The following is a 24,210-nucleotide window of genomic DNA, read 5'->3' on the forward strand; positions in this document are numbered from 1 at the left end:
AAACAAGACAGGCCCAAGCAGAGTGAGCAAGCCTCGACACAAAAGAAGGCAAAGGGCAGCCCAGAGGCTGCATGAACAACGTGTACAAAGTAGCATTATCAGGTGTTGTTGGGAATACAAAGCGGAAACAAAAAGGGGTAACGGAGACAATTGTCATATCGAAAAAAAAATCAAAAAAAATCAAGGAAGTGGGAAGTAGCCGAAATGAGGCAGAATCGGGAAACAGAAGAAGAAAAACCAGAGCCAGATTGGCATGGGACGCCAATCCAAAGGAGACCACAGAACGGACGATGCGAGAACAGGACGTGTCTTGAATCAGTGAGAGCATCAATTCTGTCTACACGACAGCCCGGAGCCCGGATAGCAAAGCTGCCCGCATCCTCAACAGCCTTCCCTACCGTTAGCTCTTCTCCTCTGTCGATTGCCGTTGGCGGTTCCCCGCAAAAACAAGGGCCCCTTAACGGCTACGCCAATCCTGCCAGGTTCTCCGTGTCATTGAGGCTTCGTCTCGGCATATCAGGGGAGAACGCGAGGGTGGCAAAACGACCAGAATAAACGGTTGACGAGAAGAGATACAAAGCGAGAACGGCAGAGAAGATGCGAAAAGACAAAGGTCGAGGAGTGTGGGAACCGACGGGGTATTCGTGAGATTGGACGCAAAGGACAGAGGAGAGGAGGGCAGAACATATGCTGGAGTTTTGACATGCAGGACCGCGTCGGCCTATGAAAGCGCATTTGGGGGTGGAGGGAGGCAAGAGGCAAGTGCAGTGCCAGATAAATGCAATGGTGTTCTAGAGCGAGCTCTGTCTCATACTGATACGAAGGCCTCGCCATATACGACGCACAGCAGGTGGATTCCGACATCTGACGACTCTACGCAACCGGAACAGCCCTAGCGAGGATCAGGGAGCCAAGTTGCCGCGGTTCGCTCCTGCTTTTCGTGTCCGCAATGGGAGAGGTCGCAACTGCAGAGCTGCAGCAAGGTGCAGTGAGGACGTCGAACGGTGAGGTCTTGGCTTTTTGTTCACGGGCAGGCTCCCTCCCGTTTTAGCTCCTCCGCCTTCCTCCTTGGGCCGCCAAGCCAAGTTGCTGTAAATTGTAGAGGTACAGGTAGCATGTATTGCGCTGTCTGGCTGTGCTGCCGGTGCAGGTATCCCTGAACGTTTGCTGTGGCTCTTTCTGCCTCTTGTCGATTTTTTGTCCATTGTGCTAGTTTACGTCTCCGTTGATGCTATTGAATTTATCGTTTTATCGTTTTTTACTTGAAAAATTGGCATGGGAAGCTTCGGTCCTGCCCTACAGAGCGAGTATGGAAACTGTGATATATCGTTCGTCCGGCGCGCTGGCGCATGTCGGCCGTATTCGAGGCCCCATCAGGATACTTAACCCCTTTGGTCTTCTCTGACGGCGGGCCATTTGCTTGCATTACTAATATTTGGAAATTCCTGGCGCAGCGCACGCACGTCATGCTTGAAAGACACCACCGCACCTACCCTGATCTAGCCTGGCTGGAGCAAGTAATGTGCTTCTTGTTACGCTGCATGTTCCCACGCACATGATGAGTACCGACTTTGGCCAACGGCAAACCTTAGTACGGGAGACAAAAAAAAAAAAAAAAAAAAAAAAAAAAAAAAACGGACCAAAATAAAATAAAACCAATGCCAGTCACGGAGACTTGTAAGCCCATTTCGCGCAGTGGGAGGCGACGCCCGTGAGCCATTTACTGCTTGGCGCAATTTGTCATCGAGAAAACCGCCAGAGCGAAGAACGCCCTATCCCCTCCTCTCTCTTTCTTTCTTATTGCCTCCCACCCACTCAAGTGACTGCCATCGCCCAGCACACACGCTGTAAGGTCTGGAGGGTGTCGTGGGTGTGTTCTTGTCACGGTTGTTCTTGAGCCGGGACAACTGCCACAGGCTCGATTGTTGCAGGATGAACTGTCCAGAAGGGAAAGTGCAGTGTACAAGTCGTCAAGATTCAGGAAACTGGAGCAAAAAAGTAACAAGTAACCGTAACTGGGAATCCGCTGTAAAACACTCCTTTGGTATTGGCCCTGAGCCCCTGCCCTTGTATCTGAACAGCTTCTGCACGTAAATCCACTACCGAAGATGGGCCATTTTAAGAATAAAAAAAAGCAGGATCTTCTATACGCTGCTCTGTGTTTGCCTGTTGAAATACCCGTAATGACTCCCGAGTAGAAAAAGGCGAAAGAGGAGCGCTCCTCCGGCCACCAAATAAAATAGCCCGCTGAGTTGGACAAACGAGCCAAGTTACCACCACATGAAAGAGACGTCTGCGTCGTCTGCGTTCTTGCCTGAGGAGACAAGACCCTAACCCGCGCGCAAAACTATTCCGTCTAGCTCAGCACGAAAATGCCAATCGGCACCCCCTCGTTCCCCCCCCAAATCACCCATCAGCGCTTGCCCGCTTTCTCCCAGTGCGTACGTTGAAATTTTGCGACCTCGCGTTTTGTTTAAACATTTACACTTCAGGGTGCTTGCTCCCTCTCACCCTCACTAGTCTTGTTAGTCTCGTTTCGTCCCATCTCTTCTTGCACACTTTCTGTCTTTATTTTTGTCGCTTTCCTGCCTTTTCCGCCGCCTTTTCGCCTTTTCGTCGTTTTGCTTTGATCGCCGTGGCTGCCAAGTTGCACTTCCACATTCCTCAGCTCTTTCCTTTGTTTCTTCTTCAACCTCCTTCCTCCCACTTCCGTCCCTCTCCTTCCTGTTCTTCTCTTTTGTTGCTGCTGGCAAGACCTTCCTTCCTTCTCTGCCTTGCTCCTTGCAGCAACAGAACCGCAAACTGCAACTGCAACTGCAACTGCAACCGCAACCGCAACCGCAACCGGAGCCGGCCAAGCCAATCGCGACTGCTCACCATACGGCTTCTCCTTCTCGTTTCTGCAGCCAGTAACACCACCACTTGCCTCGCACTTTCCCTCTTGATCACCTCTTTGGATTGCCATTTTTTTCTCCCCCCTTTACGTACCCCTTCTCTTTCCTCTTTTCGTACCTTCCTGCCCCAGAGGTCCAACGCACACGCCCCTCTCGACCCCCCCCCCAAACTGGTCAGCTACAGTCGTCGCGCTGCACAGGAAACATCTTCCGCTTCCCGACACAGGACTACGGCGATTTGCAAACCACACCACAGTCACCACGTCACCACTACAATACGACACCACTGCACCACAATATATACCGCATCGGTAGTACAGTGGTTCCCCGGACGGTTCGCCGTCCACCGCGCCATAACCCGCTCGTAGGTAGGTCGACTCCAACTAGCACGGGGCTTGGCACTTCGTTCTTGCCATCTGCCGGCCACCCTCCTCTGTGGTTCCTGCCGTTCCCGTATTTGTTTTTCAACTCTCAGGAGTTTCCAAATCGTGCCTTCCTTGCCCACGCGCATTGTCCCTTCCGCCTCCTGCCCTTGCCCATTCCGTGCCCCAATTCCATTTCCTCTCCATTTCTCTCAACCTCCTTTTCCCTCCCCGTCTTTATTTTCCGTTGTCAACTTGTTCTTCTTTTCTTCGCTGTCCGATATACACAACACAACGCTTCCCTCTACCCTGACTCGCTTCCGCTTTCAGCCGACGACGACTATTGAATCCAACGGGCACTGTTTCGACATTGCTAGATGATGGTGGTTCTTATTTCGACGCTTTCTTCCGTCGTTGCCATCGCGTTCGCCGCTTTTCTTTCACTACGTTTTCCGCCTGTCCACTGTCTGTAACCTTGCACAGCCCACAGCCGGTCGTCTTTGTCAGCCTGCTCTTCCCAGCTTTACGGCCTTTCTACATATAAAGCCGCAGTGCCCTTTCGCCAAGCCTTATCCATAATCAATTTGCACCCACCGCGTCCCTCTACTTCATTTGCTCCTCTTGACTTTTGTCACTCTGCCTCTCATCATTTCCATATATCGCACGCACACGAGCCCTTGTTGCTTCTCATTTCCATACATCCTCTGTCCGCTAGCTTATTCAATTCTCTCCCATCGCATCACCATTACCGGCTACAGCCAATAATCATTTCTCTGCCTCTTTTCGTCGGCCCTACATTTCGTCCACCATGACTGTCATCGGCCGCCAACAACCGCCACTTCTTCGGGTCATTGGCCTCTAACAAATACTAAATTTCGCCCCCCCTCGCGCTACTCCCAACGCTCAACTCCCCCCAACTGTGCCCTTTACAACCACCAAAACCTATCCTACCAAAATTATCACGCCTCTACCCCCTCCTGCGCCTGCCTCTCCTCGTTTCCCGTTCCTTTTTGCCTCCTTCTCTCTAGCGCCCCAGTCCCCGTTTTTTTTACCGGCTGGCCTTGCATTCCCGTTACAAGCCGTGATCCAACCGTCTCTGACCTATTCCACAGAGTTCCTCTTCCCTCGAAGACTTGCACACTAAGTCTGGCTTCAACACGCGCGCTGTGCGCCCGCAAATAAAGTCTCTTGCTGGATAAGGCCTATTTCCCCCTCTGTTTCTTTGCCCCTTGTATTCGGGGTTACCCAAAACCACATCACCTATTGTGTTTCTGGCGCAGCCAGCCATTTCCATTTGGAGGCAAAATACTATTGACGGGCCAAGAAGAGATGCCCACAAAAAAAGGGTTTTGTCAGTAAACGTATACGGCAACCCAAAAGTACTACTTTTGTCACAAGTTAAATATTGCGATCCGCCTTTGACAGCAACTCGTACGCCACAGTCGCAACCACCGCATATATATCCTTTGTCACGACCACTCGACGAGCGCCGTTGTACTGAGCGCATTTCGTCTTCCTAGAATTCGGACGACTCATAAAGAAAGGCTGCCTCGACCCTCAACATTGGGGCGCCTTGTACAGCTCTATTCTTCCGGCACGCATTTTTCGACAACCGCCTGACATCCTTCAATTTCTCACCTGTCAACGGCGGTGCGATACCCTACCACTCTACCACCTTCCCTGCGATCCACCGGCCGCTCTATACGTCATGGCTACCACTCCCGCCGAGACGAAGGGCGCAACACCCTCGCAACGCTCGCACTCCTCCTCCATCAAATCCGTGGAACTCCCGCCGAACCGGTCGCCGAATCTTGCTCCTCAACCAAATGGTATTGCCGCTCCATCAGAAGCCCATCTGCAACCAGCTAAACCCGCCGAAAAGGCATCTGTGAAGGACCGTATCACGCGCATGTTCTCGCAGCGCTCGCTCGTGAGCCTCGATCCAAGCAACCCCGCCAACCAGCGGAAACAACAGGCACAGCAGACGCAAGCCTCGCCGTCCTCGCAACCTACACAGTCGTCGCAACCAGTCCAGTCTCTGCAACTCCCCGCACAGCTGCAAGCACAAGCATCAGAATCTGCACGCCCGTCACAAACCCAGTCGCCCGCTCCACAGTCCCAGTCAAAACAGTCGCTTGATGCGATACAGCACCAACAAGCCCTACTGCAGCTCGCCAAAGACAACCCTGGCCTGTCTGCCTCAAGCACCAACGGTTCAGCACAAGCATCGAGCACTCCAAACAGCGGTGCAGCGTCACCTGTCACGCGTTCCCAAGCTCCATCTCGCAAGGGCTCTACCACAGAAAAGATGCCTCACGAAAAGATCGCACATGAAAAGATCGCCCATGAAAAAGGGCCCACGACGACACCGCCGAAGCCCGCAGCGAAATCGGGCACCCCTGGTCAGTACCAGCGCTTTGTCGTTGACCCGAGCTTCCAGGGCGGCCACGAGCACCACCTCAAGTCCAGCCGGCGCCAGGAAAAGTTGGTGGATATGTTCCGTGGCTTGATTCTTGGCAAAAAGCCTGAGCACCCCGAGGGCGATCTATCCCTCGTGTCCAGCTGGGTCGACAACCTCAAGCAGGAGAAGGACACACTTGCTGCCGACAAAAAGGCGGGCGCCGACAAAAAGCTTGGTGCTGTCCAACCCGCATCGACTCTCATTGAGAAATACGGAAAGTGCCAAGAGATTGTTGGTCGCGGTGCCTTTGGTGTCGTGCGTATATCGCACAAGAAGCTGGCTGACGGCATGGGCGAGAAGCTGTACGCTGTCAAGGAGTTCAAGCGCCGGCCCGAGGAAAACGAGAAGAAGTACAGCAAGCGCCTTACGGCCGAGTTCTGTATTTCGTCCAGCCTGCGCCACCCCAATGTCATTCACACGCTCGATCTACTCAAGGACTCAAAGGGCGACTACTGCGAGGTCATGGAGTTCTGTGCGGGTGGCGACCTGTACACCTTGGTGCTTGCCGCAGGCAAGCTCGAGGTGCAGGAAGCTGACTGTTTCTTTAAGCAGATGATGCGCGGTGTAGAGTACATGCACGAGATGGGCGTGGCCCACCGCGACTTGAAGCCGGAGAACCTGCTCCTCACAACACACGGCGGTCTAAAGATTACCGATTTCGGAAACGGGGAATGCTTTCGTATGGCGTGGGAAAGTGACGCGCACATGGTGTCGGGCTTGTGCGGCTCTGCCCCTTACATCTCCCCGGAAGAGTACGTCAACAAAGAGTTTGATGCTCGTGCTGTCGACGTGTGGGCCTGCGGTGTCATCTACATGGCCATGCGCACCGGCCGGCACCTGTGGCGCCTCGCAAAGAAGGACGACGACGAGTTCTACGCCCGCTACCTTGACGGCCGCCGCGACGAAGAGGGCTATGGCCCAATCGAGTCACTCCATCGTGTAAGTGTTCTCCACCTCAGAAACTTTATGTCAAAGTGGGCCGAATACTAATGAAGCATAGGCCCGGTGCCGTAACGTCATCTACTCCATACTTGACCCCAATCCCACCCGCCGCATTACGGCTTCGCAGGTGCTGAAGTCGGAGTGGGGCCGCGAGATCAAACTGTGCAAGGCCGGCGAGGAAGGCTTATAACACTGATCTTTGCACGTCTTACATGGGTGGCTGGTGAGCGGCGGTCGAAGAGAGTGTCAAGGAGACGTGCCGGATGCTGTCAAAGAACGAAAAATGGCCATACCCATCTCTGAAGATCCAAGAGAAGGATTGTTTGTCACTCGCTCTCGTTACATCCCCTTTCTCGCCTCATGTCGAGCGTTGTAAACACGTTCTTTTCCCCCCTCTTTTCTCTGTTTTGAGCTTCTTTCCTTATTCTTAACGATCTCTATTGTATTAGTGGTCTATGAGCCTGGTTTCGGCGGACGTTTTTGCTCTTTATTACACTTTTTATTCTTTTCTTTTTCCTTTTATCAGTTTTGACTGTCGTTTTACGTTTACGCAAAGTACCATTACAGCAGCGGCGTTATGGTGTCCACTCTCATAACAAAGAGATTTGATTTTAACATTTTTGCTTTTGCATTTGCTTTTGCGTTATCTGTCAAGGGCTTGTTTTTAAAGCAGGCCGACCTTTTTTTTTTGGAACTTATCCCCTCCATTTTGGAAAGCGTGACCTGTATGAGGCCTACACTTTGAGAAACAATACAAAATACAAATGGTATGATCTCAATAATGACCTCAATAATCCGATTTGCCCGTCTATAACTGTTAACCTAGAGTCCTTGCCATCGTCTTCGAGTATGTACAACTTCCCGTAGTAGCTTGCTTAGATTGTGCACCATGGTCAAGGACAATAAACATCCCAAGTCGTCACAGTGGCTGGTTATAATATTGGCGGGTGGTTGTTTAAGTTCCGTGGGATGTTGAAACTGAAACTAGAATCTAATCACATTTGAAATGAAATATATTTTGCGTACAGAGCATCACAATTGTGCTAAAGAAGGACACTCTACAGCTGTTTACGGACCAAAAAAGAAAAAGAAAACAAAAGCCCTTCCACCCATTATTTCGCCAGTTCGAAACAAGACAAGAGTTGAGGAAAAAGGCACAGAGATGATAGGATAAACAAAGCCAATACAGTATTTGTTGATAAGAAAATGTTTGTCGTTTTGCAAAAAAAAAAAAAAGTCATTCATCCACGTAGCAACCGTAGCGTACCACAAAGAGAGAGAAAAACAAATAGCGATTCACAGAAGAGGCCATTTCCCTCCGTTTTCCACCAATTAAGGCACACACAACTTAAACATACACGAGACATTAGTGTTCCCTTTCCACTTCTCAACGTTAAAAAAGAACATGAAATGATCCTGAGCCCATCGTCCCCAGTAAACCAAAAGAACAGAAAAAAAAGTAGCCAAAAAGGTAGTAAAAGACAGATGTAGAAGATAAAGTTGTGAGAAAACGAAGTCCCAAAGATCGTGTTCGGATATAAAAGGCATCCAAAGTGTAAAAGTAGTTTACGAATAAGACCAAGTTGAATGCGAAAGATTTAGGTGCCATTGTGTCGCCTCAAACGCGCAGATCCGAAAACAGAATGACGCGTGCAACGCTGACCACAAAAGGAAGGCAAACCGCTGAAGAGGTATAAAATTTCCGAAGCACAGTATGCATAACATGTCGCGAGGTAGCCCACACGCTTATGAGTGGAAGAGGTCCCACGCACGCTCGCAGAGTTTGAGGAACTCGTCGCGTTTTGCCCGCTGGGTCTCTGGGCTGTCTCGGCCTTCGCCAAATGGACCGCGGCGCTGGGTGGGGCGGCCCGTCCCAAGCGGCGGGCTTCCACCGTCTTCGTACTCGGCCCGTGTCCGTCTTCTGCTCGTACTCCGTGTACCACCTTCTGCAGGTCTCGTCGAGGCCGAAGCATAAGCGTGCTGCGGCGAGGGTGGCGTGGGCGGCTGGTGACCGCCATAGTGCACGAGCTTCGGCAGCAGCTCGGGTCTGCCGCCTGCCAGTTCGGCCTGTGCCTCCTCCGCCGAGCGGTATTCTCTTGGCCGGCCAGACAGTGGCGGCTGCTGCTGCTGCTGCTGCTGCTGCGACTGCTCCTGTTGCCGCTGCTGTGCGTGTGGTGGCAGCGGCGGGTGTGACATTGGGGGAGGGTGGCTGGGCGAAGTGAGAGGTGGGCGGCCGCTCTGCTGAAGGTAGGTGGCATGGCCACTCGACTCAGGGTGGCCGGAGAGGCCTTGGCCGAACACGTCGGCGATGGGTGGCAGGCGGTTACTTGTCTGGTTGGCGGGAACGTGGTGGATGTGGGAGGTGTTGGACAGCTTCGACGGCTGGTTTGTAATGTGGCGAGTGAGAGGGTGTGGGTTGTGCATGCCGGTGAACGTCTGGCCAAGCGGTGCAGATTGGATGACACGCTCGTGTGCAAAGGTCTCATGAGAGGGAGCAACGATGGAGAGGCCTGGCGGAGCCTTGTTTCGGCGGGACATGCCGGGTGTCTTTGCGGCGAAAGGGTTGGCGCTGTCCTTGTTGGAGGTGTCCATTGTGCCGTCGCCCTTGGCGGATTGCTGCTGTAACCGAGCTTCGATAATATGACGCTGCTGCTCACGAACGGTCATACTACGCTGCAATTGCTCCTTCATCGCAGGATCGTGGGTAACAAATCCAGGTGATAGGCAGGCAAGGCCCACCTCCTGGATCCCCAGGCCGTCCCTTGCTGTGAGAGGGCGGCCGGTGCCGGGTGTCGTCGATGTGGCGCCACCTTTCGAGAGGTCAAGCTTTCCAGGCCTGCGTCTGGGAGTGGGTTCGGGGGAACCAGGCTCTTTCTTCACGACGATCTTTGGTGGCGGAGCAACAGATCGTGTTCTGATGGTAACGTGTCAGTGATCGATATAATCGTATCCCGTTTGTTTGCCTCTATGGCAACGGAAGAGAGTAAGGGGGCAAGGGAACAGAGTAAAATACGTACATGCTGGGAGGTGAAGACTTGTTTGCCGAGGGCTGTGCTGCGCCACGAGGACTGCGGCTGCCCATGCGCTGCAACGGAGCACCCGATGTAGAGCTGGTGGACGAAGTGCGCTGCGCTGTTGGGGACGAGGATACAGCGGCGACGGCAGCGGCCGAGAGTTCTGTGTTGGACGCAGACGTGCTTCCAGATGAGTTTGTGCCGTTGGCTGCGGACGAGGAGCCGTTGCCGAAGGCTGTTCGGTCGTGAGGTGCCGGAGACGGGGCCATGGCGATAGCGGTACTCATTGTGAGGGTGTGAGAGTATCGTGGAGCGAACAAGGCTGCCCAAAAAGACGACGTAGATTCACAGAGAATACGAGCCGAGTACACGCTTGCAGAGAAGCTGGGGCGGACGCGAAAAGCACAAATGGCTCCACTGAAATCGTACTGAGCTCTTCAGGGATGTCCGTTCTCGTTTGTCGTGGAGACACGCCTTATTGTGTTGTGCAGTAGTTAGTTGTGCGGCCGCCAACCCGGATTTTGAGAAGACAGGTAAGAGAAGCCGAAGGGTCCTGAATGAGTTTCTTCGTCTTCTCCTGCTTTCGCGTTCTTTTGTTCGATTGTGTTCAGAATGCGGCAACAAAAGAGTCCCAAAACTTCTTCTTTTTTTTTTTTTTTTTTTTTTTTTTTTGTTTCAGTCGCTTCTGTCTTCCGTTCTTTTTGAGGGTTGCTGTTTTCTGCGGTTTCGTTTGAAACACGGTCAGGGAACAGACCAAAGGGGGGGTTGGCTGAAATGCTGAAATGAGACGGGCTGCGGGAAAGCGGGTAATGAAGGCCACGGGCTCTATTTTTTTTCGTAGATGCTGAAGGTGCTTTGGATAAGTGGGTTTGCAAGCGCTTGCACAGGGTTCGTGCGGCTTCGACGTTGCAGAAATCAAGAAAATCGGATTGAGAAGCGAGAGCAAATCCAGAGTGAAATCCTTGGATGTCGGCGTCCTTTTTTTGAACTTTGTCTGCTGATTGAACTTTGAAAGCGCAGTCGTCGTTGTTGGGAAATTAGACGGTTTAGGTACTTGAGCGAATGTCGGTAGGTGTTGGTCAATAACAAGCGAAGGCAAAGGAGAAAGTTATGTTGCAAAAGTTGCAAAAGTGCCAAAGCGCCACAACGACGAAACTGCGGTTGCTAATTTGATACGAAGTGCAATCCTTTGCCTGTGTCGGTCTCTTATTCTCGCTATGAGGCGGCGAGTATTATATTGGGTTGGTCGTGGGGGAAAAAAGAAAGAAAAGTGCTTGTGCGTGCGTAAGTCGGGCCCTTGATGCTAGATGGGGGGGGACAATGCGGTCAGTTCACATCGCTCTGGACTTATGCTGGCGGCAAGCAGACCACGTCCACTTGGCGTGCAAGAAACACGGACACAAGAAGAGACACAAAGCTTGTCACGATGGCGGAGTGTCACGATGGCGGAGAGCAACGTTCGCCAGGTGGAGGAGCAGAGTCGCGATCGAGAGGGGCGAGGAAGGCTTACCTGATTCGAAGGCCAGAAGCGAGGGACAGTAAGTAATCAAATGGACAGGAACGACAGTGAGGGCAGATATGCGCTGCAGGAGACGGAAGCGAAAACGTGACTCGGGGCGAAGATCCAAATTGTGAGATGGTGACAAAGATGCAGAAAAAAAAGCGATGAGACACAAAGAGAAGAGCAGGAAAAAGGAAGAAGAAAGGGAGGATCGTGAGAAGAGAAAGAAAACGTCTCGGGGAAGAAAAGGATAGAAGAGCGAAGGAAGAGTACAGGAAGCAGGAAGGTGCGAACAGACAAAAACGAAGCAGGGAGGCAGGGTCCAAGGCGATTATGAAAGGAGGGGACCTGGGTGAGCGACAGTGATACAAATGCGAATGTGAGACCTTGGCTCGGGGATCCAGTGGTGGTTGAGGTAGTGCATCTCAAGGAAGCGTGTCAAGGGAAGGGGTAGGGTAGGGGGGTAGGGGGGAAGGGGTTGAAGGGAAGGAGCGAGCCAGGAGGAGCAGAAAAGGGGGTGAGTGTATCTAAACGGCAGCGTTCGCAGTGCTCCTCCGCCTGCCGTATTCTGGCCATGAGCGCAGTTGTGGTTTCCTGTTTTCCGTTCCCCTTGCCTGGAGATGCTTGCCAAGCAAATAAGAATTGCGTGTATTACGGGGAAGGAGCATTTGGTTGTTTGCAACCGTCGTTCAATCTACTCCATACATCATACATGCGATATACAACAGCTCGTGCCGATGCGCCTCGGAGAGGGCTTGCGGAAGGTGCGACGGCGGCCAATCGAAGAGAGATGGGTGGCAGCGGCTCGTTCTTGCCTGCCAAATTATCCGTCTCTTGACACACTCCGTACTCTGTAATGCTTTTTTTCTTTGGGTATCTGAGGCATGTGCGGCGTTTATTCAAAACAGAAGGACGTCGTCGAGCCTAGCCGCATTTGTCGGCGTCGCACTCGCTCCATTAACTTTGTTTGGCCCACGATGTTTCGCGGTTTCACTCACCAAAGTCGCCACTTGGGTCGCGTTTGGCACCTCTTGGCCTGGTTTGGATCGTTGCTCGTTATCGAGTAGCCTCGTTCTTGCGAATCCGGCGTCTGAGAGAATGCCACCACGGATTTTACCTCGTGTGCCTGGTGCACTAGCGAGTTACAGTGGGCAAGGGGGAGGGCAGTGTGATTGGACAATAGAGATTTGGAAGGGGTGGCACTTGAAAAAGTCGGGAAATTTGGGCACAGGGAGGGAAAAGAAGGGGGTGTGCGAGAACCTTGGGGAGTGGGAAGGGGCCGGGGGCGGCAGAGGGACGCTGGTTCGCAAAGGTAGTCTTCAGCGACCTTCTTCCGTAAAGAGAAACCGCGACGGGGCCACCTCTTTGCCTTCTTCCGCTTTTATTATGTGGTTAGGTTGTTTTACTTTGAGGCAGGGGCAAAACGGCACTCCGTTTCCATTAATACGACAGGTTGTTTGGCAAAAGAGCAGGAACGGTGTTCTGCACTCCTTTACGCTGCCCCTGAAAAGGTGCCAGCACCACGCCCAATTCAGCAGCAACGGCAGGAACACTCGCCAAGGAAGGTACGCATGGTCATACGAATATGGAAACGGGGACAGAAACGGACCAGAAAGGAAACAACAGACGGGGCTTACGGCGTACGGCACAACGCATACAAATACAACGACGTTCCCCTTGCCTTAACCACGCGCAGGCAAAGAGCGCTATGCGGGCGGGCTTTGATTGGACAACCCCTGCCGAGATGCTATGTCACTCGGTTTTGTGGCTTCACTTTTGCGGTTCAAACGACTGCGACTCCTCTCTCCTACTCCTTGCTTTTTGTGTGCTTTTTCTTGTGCAGAAGTGCGCCCAACGGCAGCCAAACTAAACATCTCACCACGACCCCATTCGACTCTCTGCTCGACTCTACTCCGTATTCATGACGCGGTTTTCAAGCAAACTCGACAGAACGGCGTTGACGAGATCCTTTCATGGCTCGAAACGCTGCCCACTTGCTACCACCGGCGCAGAAATACAAAGTGCCACACGATCCAACATGTATCTTACACACATGTAGAAAACAACAACCAGCGAGCTCCCGAGCTCCCCTCTCTGCATCGTCCGCATACAAATCTGAATGTTGCATGCCGAGAGGAAACAAATTTCGGGACGACGAACAAACCAATATTGCATGGTGCCACAGCCACACCGTAATTCAAAAAGCGAATGCGTGAGCAGGCAGGCATCTGCGTCAATGTGACGACATTATCCTGGCGAGCCAAGCCGTGCAAGGCCAGTGCTCAAAAATCCAACCGTTTTGGTATCTTACAGTAGCAGGTCTCCGTTTTATGCCATGCAGTGAGGAACACCTTGCAGCCACCTCCACCGTCGTTCCAGAAATCTTTGTTTCGTGGTATTACACGATGGCGAAACAGATGTGCAGCGACGAGCCCAGGGTGGAGCGCGCCCACCCAGGATATTCTCAGGATTTCTCGATTCGAAAACAGGACGTACCAAGGAACAATGGAGCGACGGTGAGGCTTTGTGGACAATGGGCGCAGCACGCCGTGTCCGGGCTGTCTACTTTGTACGATGTCGAAATCGCCTGGGCCCTCTGGTTGTGAGATTGAGTGTGGCCTGAGCTGAGCGGGCCATGTGGTGGATTATTATTAACTACCAAGGTGAAGAAAGGGAGTTTTCTTTTTTTTTTTTTTTTTTTTTGTCTCACGACGCCTTATGGTCTCCCTGCCTCTCTACACAAGACAACTCCTTGCAGTGCCTGCACGGCATAATCGTATTCTTTTCATGACACAGAGCATAAAAGAGACAGAGCCACCCCACGACAAGGGTCCCCCGTTCCATCGTGAGGTGTCGATATTGTAAGGACACATAGCCCTCACCTTACCCAATCCTTAATGTTTCGCTGTTGACGTCCACAGAAGCTACTAACTAGGCGAACCGTTGCCTTTCGTCGCTACCTCCTTAGACCCAAAGGCCATTTTCTCCGCGGGAAAACAGTGGACAAGGTTGGAAAAGAAAAGAGAAGCAATTTCATTGCCTTTTTGTGGTCTTCTCGCCACAGCCCTGCCTTGCGTGCACGGAGTAATTACGTTGTAACAAATACTGAGTAGCGTGCAGATTGTCAGGCGACTTGCCTATTTCTGACATTCAACCAGGGGCACACAAAGCACAAAACCACGCCGTTCCCCAAGAACGTACTTGGGCCGTGCAGTAGTGCCAGCGATATTATGGAGTTTTATTGGGACACTATGGGGCGTTGTAACAAAAGCTTGCACGTTTTCTCTACGGAGCAATGATTCTCTTCGCTTTGTACTTTTTTTGTTCTTGTTCAAACAACTCCACGGAGGAAAGAGACCTGCACGAAAAAATTCAAAATACGATCAAACGAGGCTGTTTATGTCTTCTCGGCGTGCTCTTCGAACAAGACACTTGGAGCTTGGTACGTGTCTCCGAGAACGGAGCACGACCTTCAACAGGATGTGAGATCACTGCGATGGTGCTGGACGGTGGTGCATGATGCAACATGCAAAGTGCTGAGCAGGGCCAACCGTAGTTTGTGATCTTTGTTGTATGTTGCTTGCCAATGCCGTGTTTTTTATTGTTCGCCGCCATGCATCCCGCGTTTTCATACGTCTGGATATCTCCTTCTCTCAGTCTGCCATGTCACATCGTATCGGACCCCGGCCATGGAGACGGCCACGAGACAGCCATCAGACGATGGTCGAGTCTGGCTCTTTTGCCCACTTGATCCTTTTCATCTCTGGGGCCCCAAACATACTCTTATCGAATTAAAGGGACTGGCGGTGCAAGCATCTTGAACGTCAGACCCAGAAAGCCGAAACTCCCTAGATAGCCCATCGAGACGGCCCATCGAGACCGGGCGAAGATAAAGAGGCGACCAGGCTGTGAAAAGGCCCCTCTTCCAGTCTCCAGATCCACTCATGGGCGCCGTTGTTGAGCTTGTTTGTCTTATTTTAGTTTTAATCTTCGCTTTGCGTATCTCTTTCTCCCGCTCCAGGGATCTTGGATGCAACAGAGGGTCAATCGCAGGTAATCTTATCCACCCTCCTCCAGCGCACCCTAGGTCGTGTCTCGGTGTGTTTTCTCCTCCGTATCTTGCAGAACGATACTCCGTGCGGCGTAAATAGTCGTGAGCCACACCCTTGCACAAATCTCGAATGTTTCGACCAAGTGGCCGCTTTGTATCAGAATCTCGCTGATCGACGTGTTACCCTGGGTGCATCCTGGTCTGCTGGCCTTTTCCTCCTCTAGGATCGCCTGCAGGGAAGTCTGCTTTTTGACGAAGCTCTGGTTTCTGTATCTCAGCGTTACGGTAGACGATGGTCGCTGTTAATTGTTGGTGTTCCCTTCATATTTACCGTCGGGACGGTGGTGCATTGTGATTGTCAGGACGGAATGGCGTTGGTTTGCATCAAACCTTTTCCTTTTTCGCACATTGCGCCTCAGCAGGTATACGATGTAAATTATTTATCGCACTGCACAATGGCCTGGAGGGCGTTTAGGCTGGACGACACGGTGACACTGGCGTGGCAAATAAAGAGAAGGCGCCGTAAACCCAACTATCGACAAAACAGACCAGCAAAACACAAAGGGAACAAAAGGGATAAGGGATAAAATGCAACAACCCGAAGAATGGAAAGCAATATCTGACCCGTCGTTCAGCCGGCTGCTAACAAACAGTCCCAAATGGAGAACCACAACCATTATTGCTGGATGCGTGTTCTCGGAAAGACAATGTGTACCTTCCAGACCGGCCGTTCATTTTCTAATAATAACCATTCTTCGGACCGCGACGTCGTGCAGTGTCTCTCAGTCGCTGTGGGCTCCCGACTCCGCGCAGGCTCTTTCATCTGATGAACTGCCACAGCCACCGTCTACCGGCTGTTTGCGTCCTTTCGTGGTGCACTGTGCTCGACAACCTGTGTGGATGTCTACGGAGTGAATATTCCGTACGAAGTACGGAATACAGACATTAACGGCGACGCCGCAGTTGACTCGACAAGCCCATTTGCCTACGACGTACGAAGTGCGTAGTCCACTCGATTCGAAACGGGCGCTTTGACTCAAATAAACGAATTATGTTGTACTTTGTAAGTAACGCTCTTACGGATGAAAAGATCAAAACATTGCAGTGCACTGACAAGGCAAATTTGCACCGTTCCATCCCGTATGGGTTTTTTTTTTCTTCTTCTTGAGATTTTTTGGCTGTCTGCCACTTGGACGTTTTCTGCACAAGCCTCTTCCATTGTGAAACGTGGTAGAACCCCTTTCCCCTCCCACCTTTGACGCACCCCTGTCTTGTGTTTGTATCCCCTCACACCACCTTTGACTTTCGACGTGTCCCGTTTTTTAGAGTGAAAAGAAGAAAAAGGAAGTAATACTGGCGATGACTCCGTTTTGCAGTTTTCAACGTCGAGCATTCCGCGCCGTCTGGATGCCAAAAATTACTGCCTCGCCCCCTGAGATATGAATGCTTGGCTACCGGACTACCGGACGCACTCTTCGCAGACAGCGTGTTTCATCTTGGAAAGTTTTCTCCCCATGACCGGTATTGGCCAACTCCCACAGGAGACCGCAGCTTGCATTTGTTTGCATTGGCTTTCTCTCCTACGGAGTATGTGTCTTTGTCTTCCCTGCACGTCCTGTATTGCATGGACACCGAGCTCACCCCAGCAATAAAAAAAGTATAGTTTTGTGCACCTGACCTCATCGAACGCGCATGAAAATGGTCCTTTTGCATATATTGGGTGTGACAGCATGGCACCAAAGTCAAACACGAGTCTGCGCTGTCTGCAGACTAATGAAAAGAGAAGAAAATATTGGAAGGCGTTGACCTTACGATGTACATACTTTCTTACAGGTCACCTTCGTTTATTACGTCCGTGGGAGCACAAAGACACGAAATATTACCAACAGGAACGAGCACGATTTCGTCAATGTGGTGTAAGTCCTCTGTGGCATCCGGCCTTCTTTACATCTACGCCGTACTCCGTCGTTGGCGGCGTCTGCTACATCAAAGCCCGGTGGCAGATCCGTTCATGGTGGTCTGAGCTTCGACACCACACGAAGCGTACGACATATGATTGCCGACGGACCTCTCGCACACCCAAGACCGTCGTTCTTAACTTGCAGCTGCATCTAAGCGCCGTAAACCGCCCAACTTGGACATGCCTAGCCCTTTTGACGACATTCAACGGTTTCCATGTTGACCGTAATCTTTTCTTTTGTAACAAGAAGTTGCGTCGACTTGGACGGCATCTGCCGCTCAAAAGCCTTCTTCCGTTTTGTGCGCCTTATGTTTTCTCCTTCTTTATCCCGATGTTCCCACGTCGTCCCACCATCTCTTTCTTGTCACCCAATATTGTGGTGGGCCAGTGATGCAAAACTGACAATCACATCACCCTCGGCGCTTGGCCTCGCGGCGCTCTTGCTCCCTATTGGATGGATGCCTGTTGAAGGGGGACCTCTTCCAACGGCACCCACCAGATGCATAAGCGCGATGCTTTTTAGACCAAGCCGCATGCGACTGTAGCGTCTGGACTTCATCTGACTTGATATTATGTCGAGCACATGGAAGATGCCCCATCTTAGTGCACCGCGACGCGACCGGTCGACCGGCCAAAGTCGACAAAAGGAAAAACATAAGAAAACGGATACAAACAAAGCTTAGGAAGCTCTTAACGGTGGCGTCCATTCAGAGAACTGCCCACACTCGAGCGGTGGGCGGCGACCTGGTCTGATCGTTGGCTTTGCGGCCGCCGAAAGGGTGGCAGAGCCGGCCGCAGATGGACTGCCGGTGCGCATTGAGAAGCAGATGTGAAGGACAGACACAGGAGTGCAGATGTGCAGATGTCAACTTGCCGTTCTAAGCAACAACTGCAGTACAACGTAGTGGAAATAAGCTGCGAGGCTGAGATCCAGCAACAGCACACATAAACCTCACTACTTCTGCCCTGGAGCCTCCTGAAAATACAGCGCATGGCTTTGCCCTGGCGGCTCAGCTTAGCCCTCGCCGTGCTGTAATCTTATCTCTGAACCAAAACGCCTCCGCATTAGCGTCGGCTACGTCAGGCCCCCATTGACGGGTCCCAAGAAAAAGTTTATCGCCGCTGCATAAAGAAAAAAAAAGTTTATCGTATCGATTGTCAGCAAACGACGAAAACGACAAAGCTCAGCACGCGCAATCAATCACGACACAGCGCAAACTCTAAGACCTTCATCCCTCTCTGTCCGTACATAATCCACCACCCGCACACCATACAAATACATAATGGCGACACGGTCACGACGGAAGCAGCCGACGGCCGAGGAGGTGCCAGAGGACGCCGAGATGGCCGATGCGCCGGCCGCGGCCCAGGACGAGGTTGCTGCTGAGGAGGAGGGCGCCGAGATTGCCGAGGACGGTGGCGACGACGAGGAAGACGAGGAGGAGGAGACACAGAGAGTACGCCTGGTATGTCAAACCGGATCTGAAAGACGACGAACGGGGAGGAGGAGTACGAGACAGGATGCATGACAAAGGAGACATGAGCGTGGAATATATATACTAATAAGGATGCAGCTGCCGGGATCAACACCAACTGCCGCTTCGTTTGAGTTTCTCGAGGAGAACCACACGATGGGCAATGCCCTGCGTTTTGTCATTATGAAGAAGTATGAGCCCACCGGCCAAGACGCGAAAGCTCTATTTCCCTGTTGTTTTATCTACTGAACACAGCTTGCTAACAAGCTGCCCAGCCCCAACGTCGAGTTCTGCGCGTACGCCATTCCTCACCCCTCTGAGGCGAAGATGAACATCCGTATCCAGACCTATGGTAAGATGCTGTGCTGCGCTGCATGTACGACTGACGAGTTGCTATTAACACATGCTTTCTCAGAGGGCACGGCGATTGAGGCCTTAGAAAAGGGTTTGCGTGACCTGCAGGACCTCTGCGACGTTGTTGGCGAGAAGTTCTGGGACGCGCGGAACCAGTATATGGCGGCTACCGAGGCATAGGGATTGGGTGCGTGAAAGAAGGCGAGTCCGGCTGCCTCTACGGTTATAGAGCACGAGCAGCCAGCGGTCGGCGCGGTGCAACAGAATTTTGGGAGTTTATCTTGTGTATGGAGTCGGTCATTTATTATTTTCATCATTTTACATCTTCAATCATGGAGGCTATTCCTTCTTCTCTTCTGTTTTGTAACCTCCATTGCCAGGACGAGCGCCGTTTTCGACACGCAGACTATTTCTCGTACACAGTGGTGAAATGTTTTGTAAATTTCGTCAGATGTATCCGCTCCTGTCTATCCAGCCTCTTTTGTTATTTACAAAAAGAAAAGAGAGGCTTAGCAAAGGCCGTCTCCTGCCCCGTTCACAACCACATCTCGCTCATGCACACGTGTCGCCGCCTCGTTTGCAACAACTCTAGTTGCGGCCCTGATCTGTCAGCACTGGCACATATTTTTGTCGTTTTGAGCGAATTGCTGTTCTCTCGGCATCGTCTGTCTTACCTCCAGAAAGCCCTCCATGAAGCTCGACGGGATCTTCGGGCCCTCCTTGAACGACTCCTCCTTGAAGTACGACATGATATGGGTCGTCTGGCGCCAAAAGTTCATCGTCTCCTGGTAGTCGGCGTTGTTCTGGAACAGCAGCACATCCACCACCGGCAGCTTGTTGACAAACCGGTGCCGCTCAAACTCCTGCCGGATCCGTGTCCGTAAGGCTGACACCGGCAGCGGCACCGAGTACATGGTCTGGATCTCGGGGGCCTAAATGTGTCAGCGTCCTGTCCGCCATACTGTCCGCTACAAATACCCTCTCGTCATTGCCGCCATTCTCGGGTACGTACAGCACGGAGCCATTCTCTGTATGCAGAAAGCACTCTCTTCCTTGCCACGTCCCAGTTCGCCGCTGCATCGGAGCATAATGGTCAGTTCACAGGCTTTTCCAAAAACCAGAGCCGCAGCGACAGCATCAATCGAACCAGTGGAAGACGCACATTGCCGCGAGACGCGCGCAAACTCTGTGGGGAGAATCGCCATTTCGGAAACTCGAGAGGGGGAAAGGTCGAGGAGGGGAGCCGAGATATCAATTGCGTGCAGAGGCCGACGAGGCGGAGCTTGGTATCGTTCTCCAGGACCAGGAGAAGAAAATAAGTCGCCGGGCGGTCGTTGGCAGTCGTCGATGGCGAGGTGAGGTACTTCGGGGTCCCGTCATGAGTAGATTGTCTCTCGTCTCATATCTCATAACTGGCGTCCATTCTCGGCTCGCTTTGCTCTTCATTTCGTACCCGCTAAATTGGTCACGTGAAAGTCTCTATCCCCGGATTGTCTTTTGCCTGATTGGCCAAGGCCAGTGGCAATGATGACAAAGCAGAGCAGCTTTTAAACTAACCTAAAATAGGAAAGTTGGCGACATGCTCTTGCTCTGTTTGCCTTCACAATTCCTTTTCGTGGCGGGTCCAGCCTTGCTTCGTTAACCCCACACGACATCACGAGCTTTTGACCAGCGCAACGCCAATACTTGCACGCCGCCGCAGCCTGACAAAAATCTCCTTCGTATTGACTTCCCGCCTCTTTCGTACCTCCGACCATACAACAATACACTTTTTCCTCCGCGCTTCTACCTTGCGATGCCCGCGATTCGACATGCTTCGAAGCGCAAGCCGCCACCAGATGGCTTCGACGACATCGAGGACGACTTGCTGATCTTTGCCAACAAGATGAAGGACGCACAGTCCACCCCGACCGATGGCCTGCCAAAGCACCAGGCGCAGTGGCCTATTTTCCAGATTTCGCACCAGCGCAGCCGCTACGTCTACGAGCTGTACTACGAGAAGGAGGCCATCAGCAAGCAGCTGTACGACTGGTTGTTGAAGAACGGCTACGCCGATGCCATGTTGATTGCCAAGTGGAAGAAGCAGGGTTACGAGAAGGTGAGTCTGCATCCTTGCCAGAAACAAGTAAGGAGGGCCAGGGTCGCATACTAACCTACCCAGCTCTGCTGCCTTCGGTGCGTCCAAACAAAAGAGACCAACTTCAATTCGACATGTATCTGCCGCGTGCCCAAGGCGCAGCTCAAGGAGGACCAAGACATTCAGTGCGTCAGTTGCGGCTGCCGAGGATGCTCTTCAAGTGACTAAGGGGCAGGAAGAAGAGGATTGAAAACACGGCGCGTCGGAATACAATTGTGGGCAGCGCGATTCTAATGACAGCATCTACCATGAGCGTTTTGGTTTTGGTTTCTATTTTCTCTGTGTTTTTATGGGCCCTTTCGGCAGTATTGGTGTTTTACTCTTTTTATGATGAATTCATTTCGAGCTTGATAGAACCCCTTTGTATGATAGTGTACGGCGTGGGAATGCGGGAAAAGATAAAATGGTAATGGTAAATTGATATCCCAACCAAGAAATGTTTTCATCGTAAATCATGTGGTTTCGTTTATGCATCTACCATGACACCTACGTCGATCATCGCCTCACAAAGCCGGACCTGCCGCCCCGGCCGAACCTCACACTCCGTGGGATAAACGTCATGGAAGACATGGCGCCTGTAAGACCCTCCATATCAACATCTGGTATATCCTTGGGCATTTCCTTGGGCGCCCCTTGCAACCGCCCGTCTCGCTCTGCAGCCACTTTAGTGCCATGGCCCTTCGGCAGAGGCTTTCCCTCGTCCTTGTCATCACTATCGTCGTCGTCGTCTTCATTGCCACCTGTGGCTGGGTTTGGGGCGGCCGCCGATGGAGAAGCTGCCCCCGTCCCGGTCATGTTGATACCCGCCGCCCTGCGCCGCACAACGTCCTTCTTATTGACTGTGCCCGTCGACGACTGCCGCCGATGATGGTGCTGCCGGCGCCCGTCATCAACGAGCAGCGACTGGCGGCCGTCGATGCCGTATTGCGTAATGGAGAAGAAAAAGTTGTGCGGGAAGCTGTGTTTGTCGATCAAGTGTCGCCGCCGCTTATCGGACGAGCCGCACTTGCGCTCACAGCCTTCGACAAAGCATGCATACTGTGTGTATGTTAGCGATACAATTCCAGCTCTTCATGATTTATGAAAGGATACGTCTAAGGAGACACACCGTATGTTCTCCTTTGTCTCGCTTCACAGCGACAAACGGATCGTGCCACTCGTCGCCGTGTAGCCTGAGGTACAGCGGCGACGGAAAGTTCCGGCGGCACTCGATGCACCGATTGAGGTGCTCCTTGGCATAATGCGCCTCGTATGTGCCGTACGTCGGGAAGTCCATGCGTTCTCGGTGCAGCCTGCAGGACATGGCAGCCGACCTGGCCTGTTCGCGGCCTTCGCCAGCAATGATGCTGTCGTCGTTGTCGCTTTCGTCGTCTGGTGACAGCCCGACGATCTTGGCACGCGGCTGGTCCAAGGTCGCTTCAGCACCATGCAAGTAGGGCGCAGGCCTCAATTGTGCAGCACTGCAGGTCTCGTCGCCAATATCAAGGTCCGGCCCTAATGATGGTGGTGAGGACGGCGACGACTCTTCGGGCTCTCGTGAGCGCTTCATACGGCGAGAGCACAGACGAAACTCCCCTTGGAAATAGAATACAAATCCTCACACAGCACGACTGTCGTCGAGAGGGGATGTTGGGTGCTTTGGACTTCCCCTGGTCACCGCTTTTTGCTGTGATTCGCCGCTGTCAACTTTATGCAGATGCACATGCACGCCTACGGTCCTGCTAGTTTCGCGCGTGAATGAGGTTGGCGTGCTGCCAGGGCGGGGCCGATTTTGTGCGATTCTGTGGCGTTTCTTATGCCGAAAGAACGTGGAGTTATCAGATCCAATGTCATCCTCGGATGCACGCCGCGACACTTTGATGTCTGAGCAACGGACGTTTGTTTATGTTCAGAACCAATTCGATCACGTGCACTTTTAAGGTCCCTTTAGTGCTGTGTGCCCCGCCGTGATTCCTCTTCAACACTCTCACCTGTCGAAACCAGTCGTGGGGGGCCGCAGGGGGTGGCCTCCAGTGCGGCCAAGGCGACACTGTAGACTGGATGTCGTTTTTCTGCGCCGCGTGATCGCTTTAAAGACTTCGTGTAGCTGGGAATAAGTCCCTGGTGGTTGCAAGGCCATTTCGCGAGTGAGCCTCGCCGTGGTAAGACACATGCTGGAACAAGGTGGCTGGTCTTTGCTGCTGCCTGTACAACATACTCTATGAGTGTCTTCGCCTCCTTCCTTGTCTAGAAGAAGGGCTCGTTTTGTTTTCCGGTTTAATAAGACACCTCGTATCCTGTGCTACAAAGACGTGATAATGCATCGCATATGGATGCCGTCAGTGCCGTCCGTTGTATTGTCACGTGAGACAGTTACTGACGCCGTTACTCAATACGTGCTGTAAGTGATCAACTCCACCCACCTGACGTCGCCCCCCAGGCGCCCCTTCACGCCTTCCCTCCCCTCCTTCCACCATAGTTCCCTGACCAGCGGCAGTCCCCACTGAGACATTCGGGCGGAAGTCGCGTTTGACTAATTAATTCCTAGCACCATAGCGTGGTCACATGCGTGAAGAGCCTTTTCACGCCGATGGCAACCTGCAGGTCTCGTGAGCGCCTATCGATCGGTTGGACCCCATCCTATCTCGCTGACGGCAGGTGCGACAGGTGCGATAAAGCTCACTGCCTGCAGGGACCGGACGACGTCGCCTTCCTTCCACGCCGGCTTTTAGGACCTACCCAACTACCTTTTCTTTTGGCTTTTGAGACACGCAACCGCTTTGTGATTTTTGATGATTTTGGCTCTTTGGTTGTTTCTCCTGCTCTCAGCCCCTTTGCACGTCGTTTGAGCTGTTTGGCAATCTTCGTCCTGCGGCCCATCTTGGCTTCGTGCCACATTCATATCTCGCTGACCGTCGCATCGATACTCGTGATCTCTCTTCTTTTACTCCTCCATCGACACGGCATTGTCTTCTCCTCCTCCTCCGTCCTGTTCCTGTCCTCCATGATACCGCTGCTTCACGCTGCACATTACTCGCCGTTCACTTGTGCAAGCTGAGACCGTGCCTTGGCTCGGAGCC

The 24,210-nt window shown here is 52.4% G+C and overlaps 6 protein-coding genes across 6 annotated transcripts; 3 read left to right on the top strand and 3 right to left on the bottom strand.

Annotated features, from left to right (window-relative positions):
* Positions 1-4,964: 4,964 nt before the first annotated feature.
* Positions 4,965-6,849, top strand: SPBR_00391 (protein-serine/threonineeeee kinase; the record flags this gene model as incomplete). Its single annotated transcript, XM_040758710.1, has 2 exons — positions 4,965-6,656; positions 6,718-6,849. 2 exons carry the CDS (start codon positions 4,965-4,967, stop codon positions 6,847-6,849), a joined length of 1,824 nt encoding a protein of 607 aa, XP_040618163.1.
* A 1,556-nt stretch (positions 6,850-8,405) lies between these two features.
* SPBR_00537 (uncharacterized protein) lies at positions 8,406-9,942 on the bottom strand (the record flags this gene model as incomplete). Its single annotated transcript, XM_040758856.1, has 2 exons — positions 8,406-9,495; positions 9,677-9,942. The coding sequence occupies 2 exons, from the start codon at positions 9,940-9,942 to the stop codon at positions 8,406-8,408; spliced, it is 1,356 nt and encodes a 451-aa protein (XP_040618164.1).
* Positions 9,943-18,468: 8,526 nt separating this feature from the next.
* Positions 18,469-19,194, top strand: SPBR_00983 (DNA-directed RNA polymerases I and III subunit RPAC2; the record flags this gene model as incomplete). Its single annotated transcript, XM_040759302.1, has 4 exons — positions 18,469-18,642; positions 18,760-18,851; positions 18,936-19,012; positions 19,076-19,194. 4 exons carry the CDS (start codon positions 18,469-18,471, stop codon positions 19,192-19,194), a joined length of 462 nt encoding a protein of 153 aa, XP_040618165.1.
* Positions 19,195-19,523: 329 nt separating this feature from the next.
* On the bottom strand, positions 19,524-20,219 carry SPBR_00997 (NADH dehydrogenase (ubiquinone) 1 alpha subcomplex 6; the record flags this gene model as incomplete). The annotated part of the gene is made up of 4 exons (XM_040759316.1): positions 19,524-19,619; positions 19,689-19,946; positions 20,027-20,088; positions 20,177-20,219. 4 exons carry the CDS (start codon positions 20,217-20,219, stop codon positions 19,524-19,526), a joined length of 459 nt encoding a protein of 152 aa, XP_040618166.1.
* Positions 20,220-20,809: 590 nt separating this feature from the next.
* SPBR_01067 (bud site selection protein 31) lies at positions 20,810-21,341 on the top strand (the record flags this gene model as incomplete). The annotated part of the gene is made up of 3 exons (XM_040759386.1): positions 20,810-21,112; positions 21,176-21,189; positions 21,278-21,341. 3 exons carry the CDS (start codon positions 20,810-20,812, stop codon positions 21,339-21,341), a joined length of 381 nt encoding a protein of 126 aa, XP_040618167.1.
* Positions 21,342-21,646: 305 nt separating this feature from the next.
* SPBR_00811 (c2h2 type zinc finger domain containing protein) lies at positions 21,647-22,700 on the bottom strand (the record flags this gene model as incomplete). The annotated part of the gene is made up of 2 exons (XM_040759130.1): positions 21,647-22,189; positions 22,260-22,700. 2 exons carry the CDS (start codon positions 22,698-22,700, stop codon positions 21,647-21,649), a joined length of 984 nt encoding a protein of 327 aa, XP_040618168.1.
* Positions 22,701-24,210: the final 1,510 nt, after the last annotated feature.

This window comes from Sporothrix brasiliensis (genome assembly GCF_000820605.1).
Source record: "Sporothrix brasiliensis 5110 chromosome Unknown Cont19, whole genome shotgun sequence".
NCBI classification, from domain to species: domain Eukaryota; kingdom Fungi; phylum Ascomycota; class Sordariomycetes; order Ophiostomatales; family Ophiostomataceae; genus Sporothrix; species Sporothrix brasiliensis.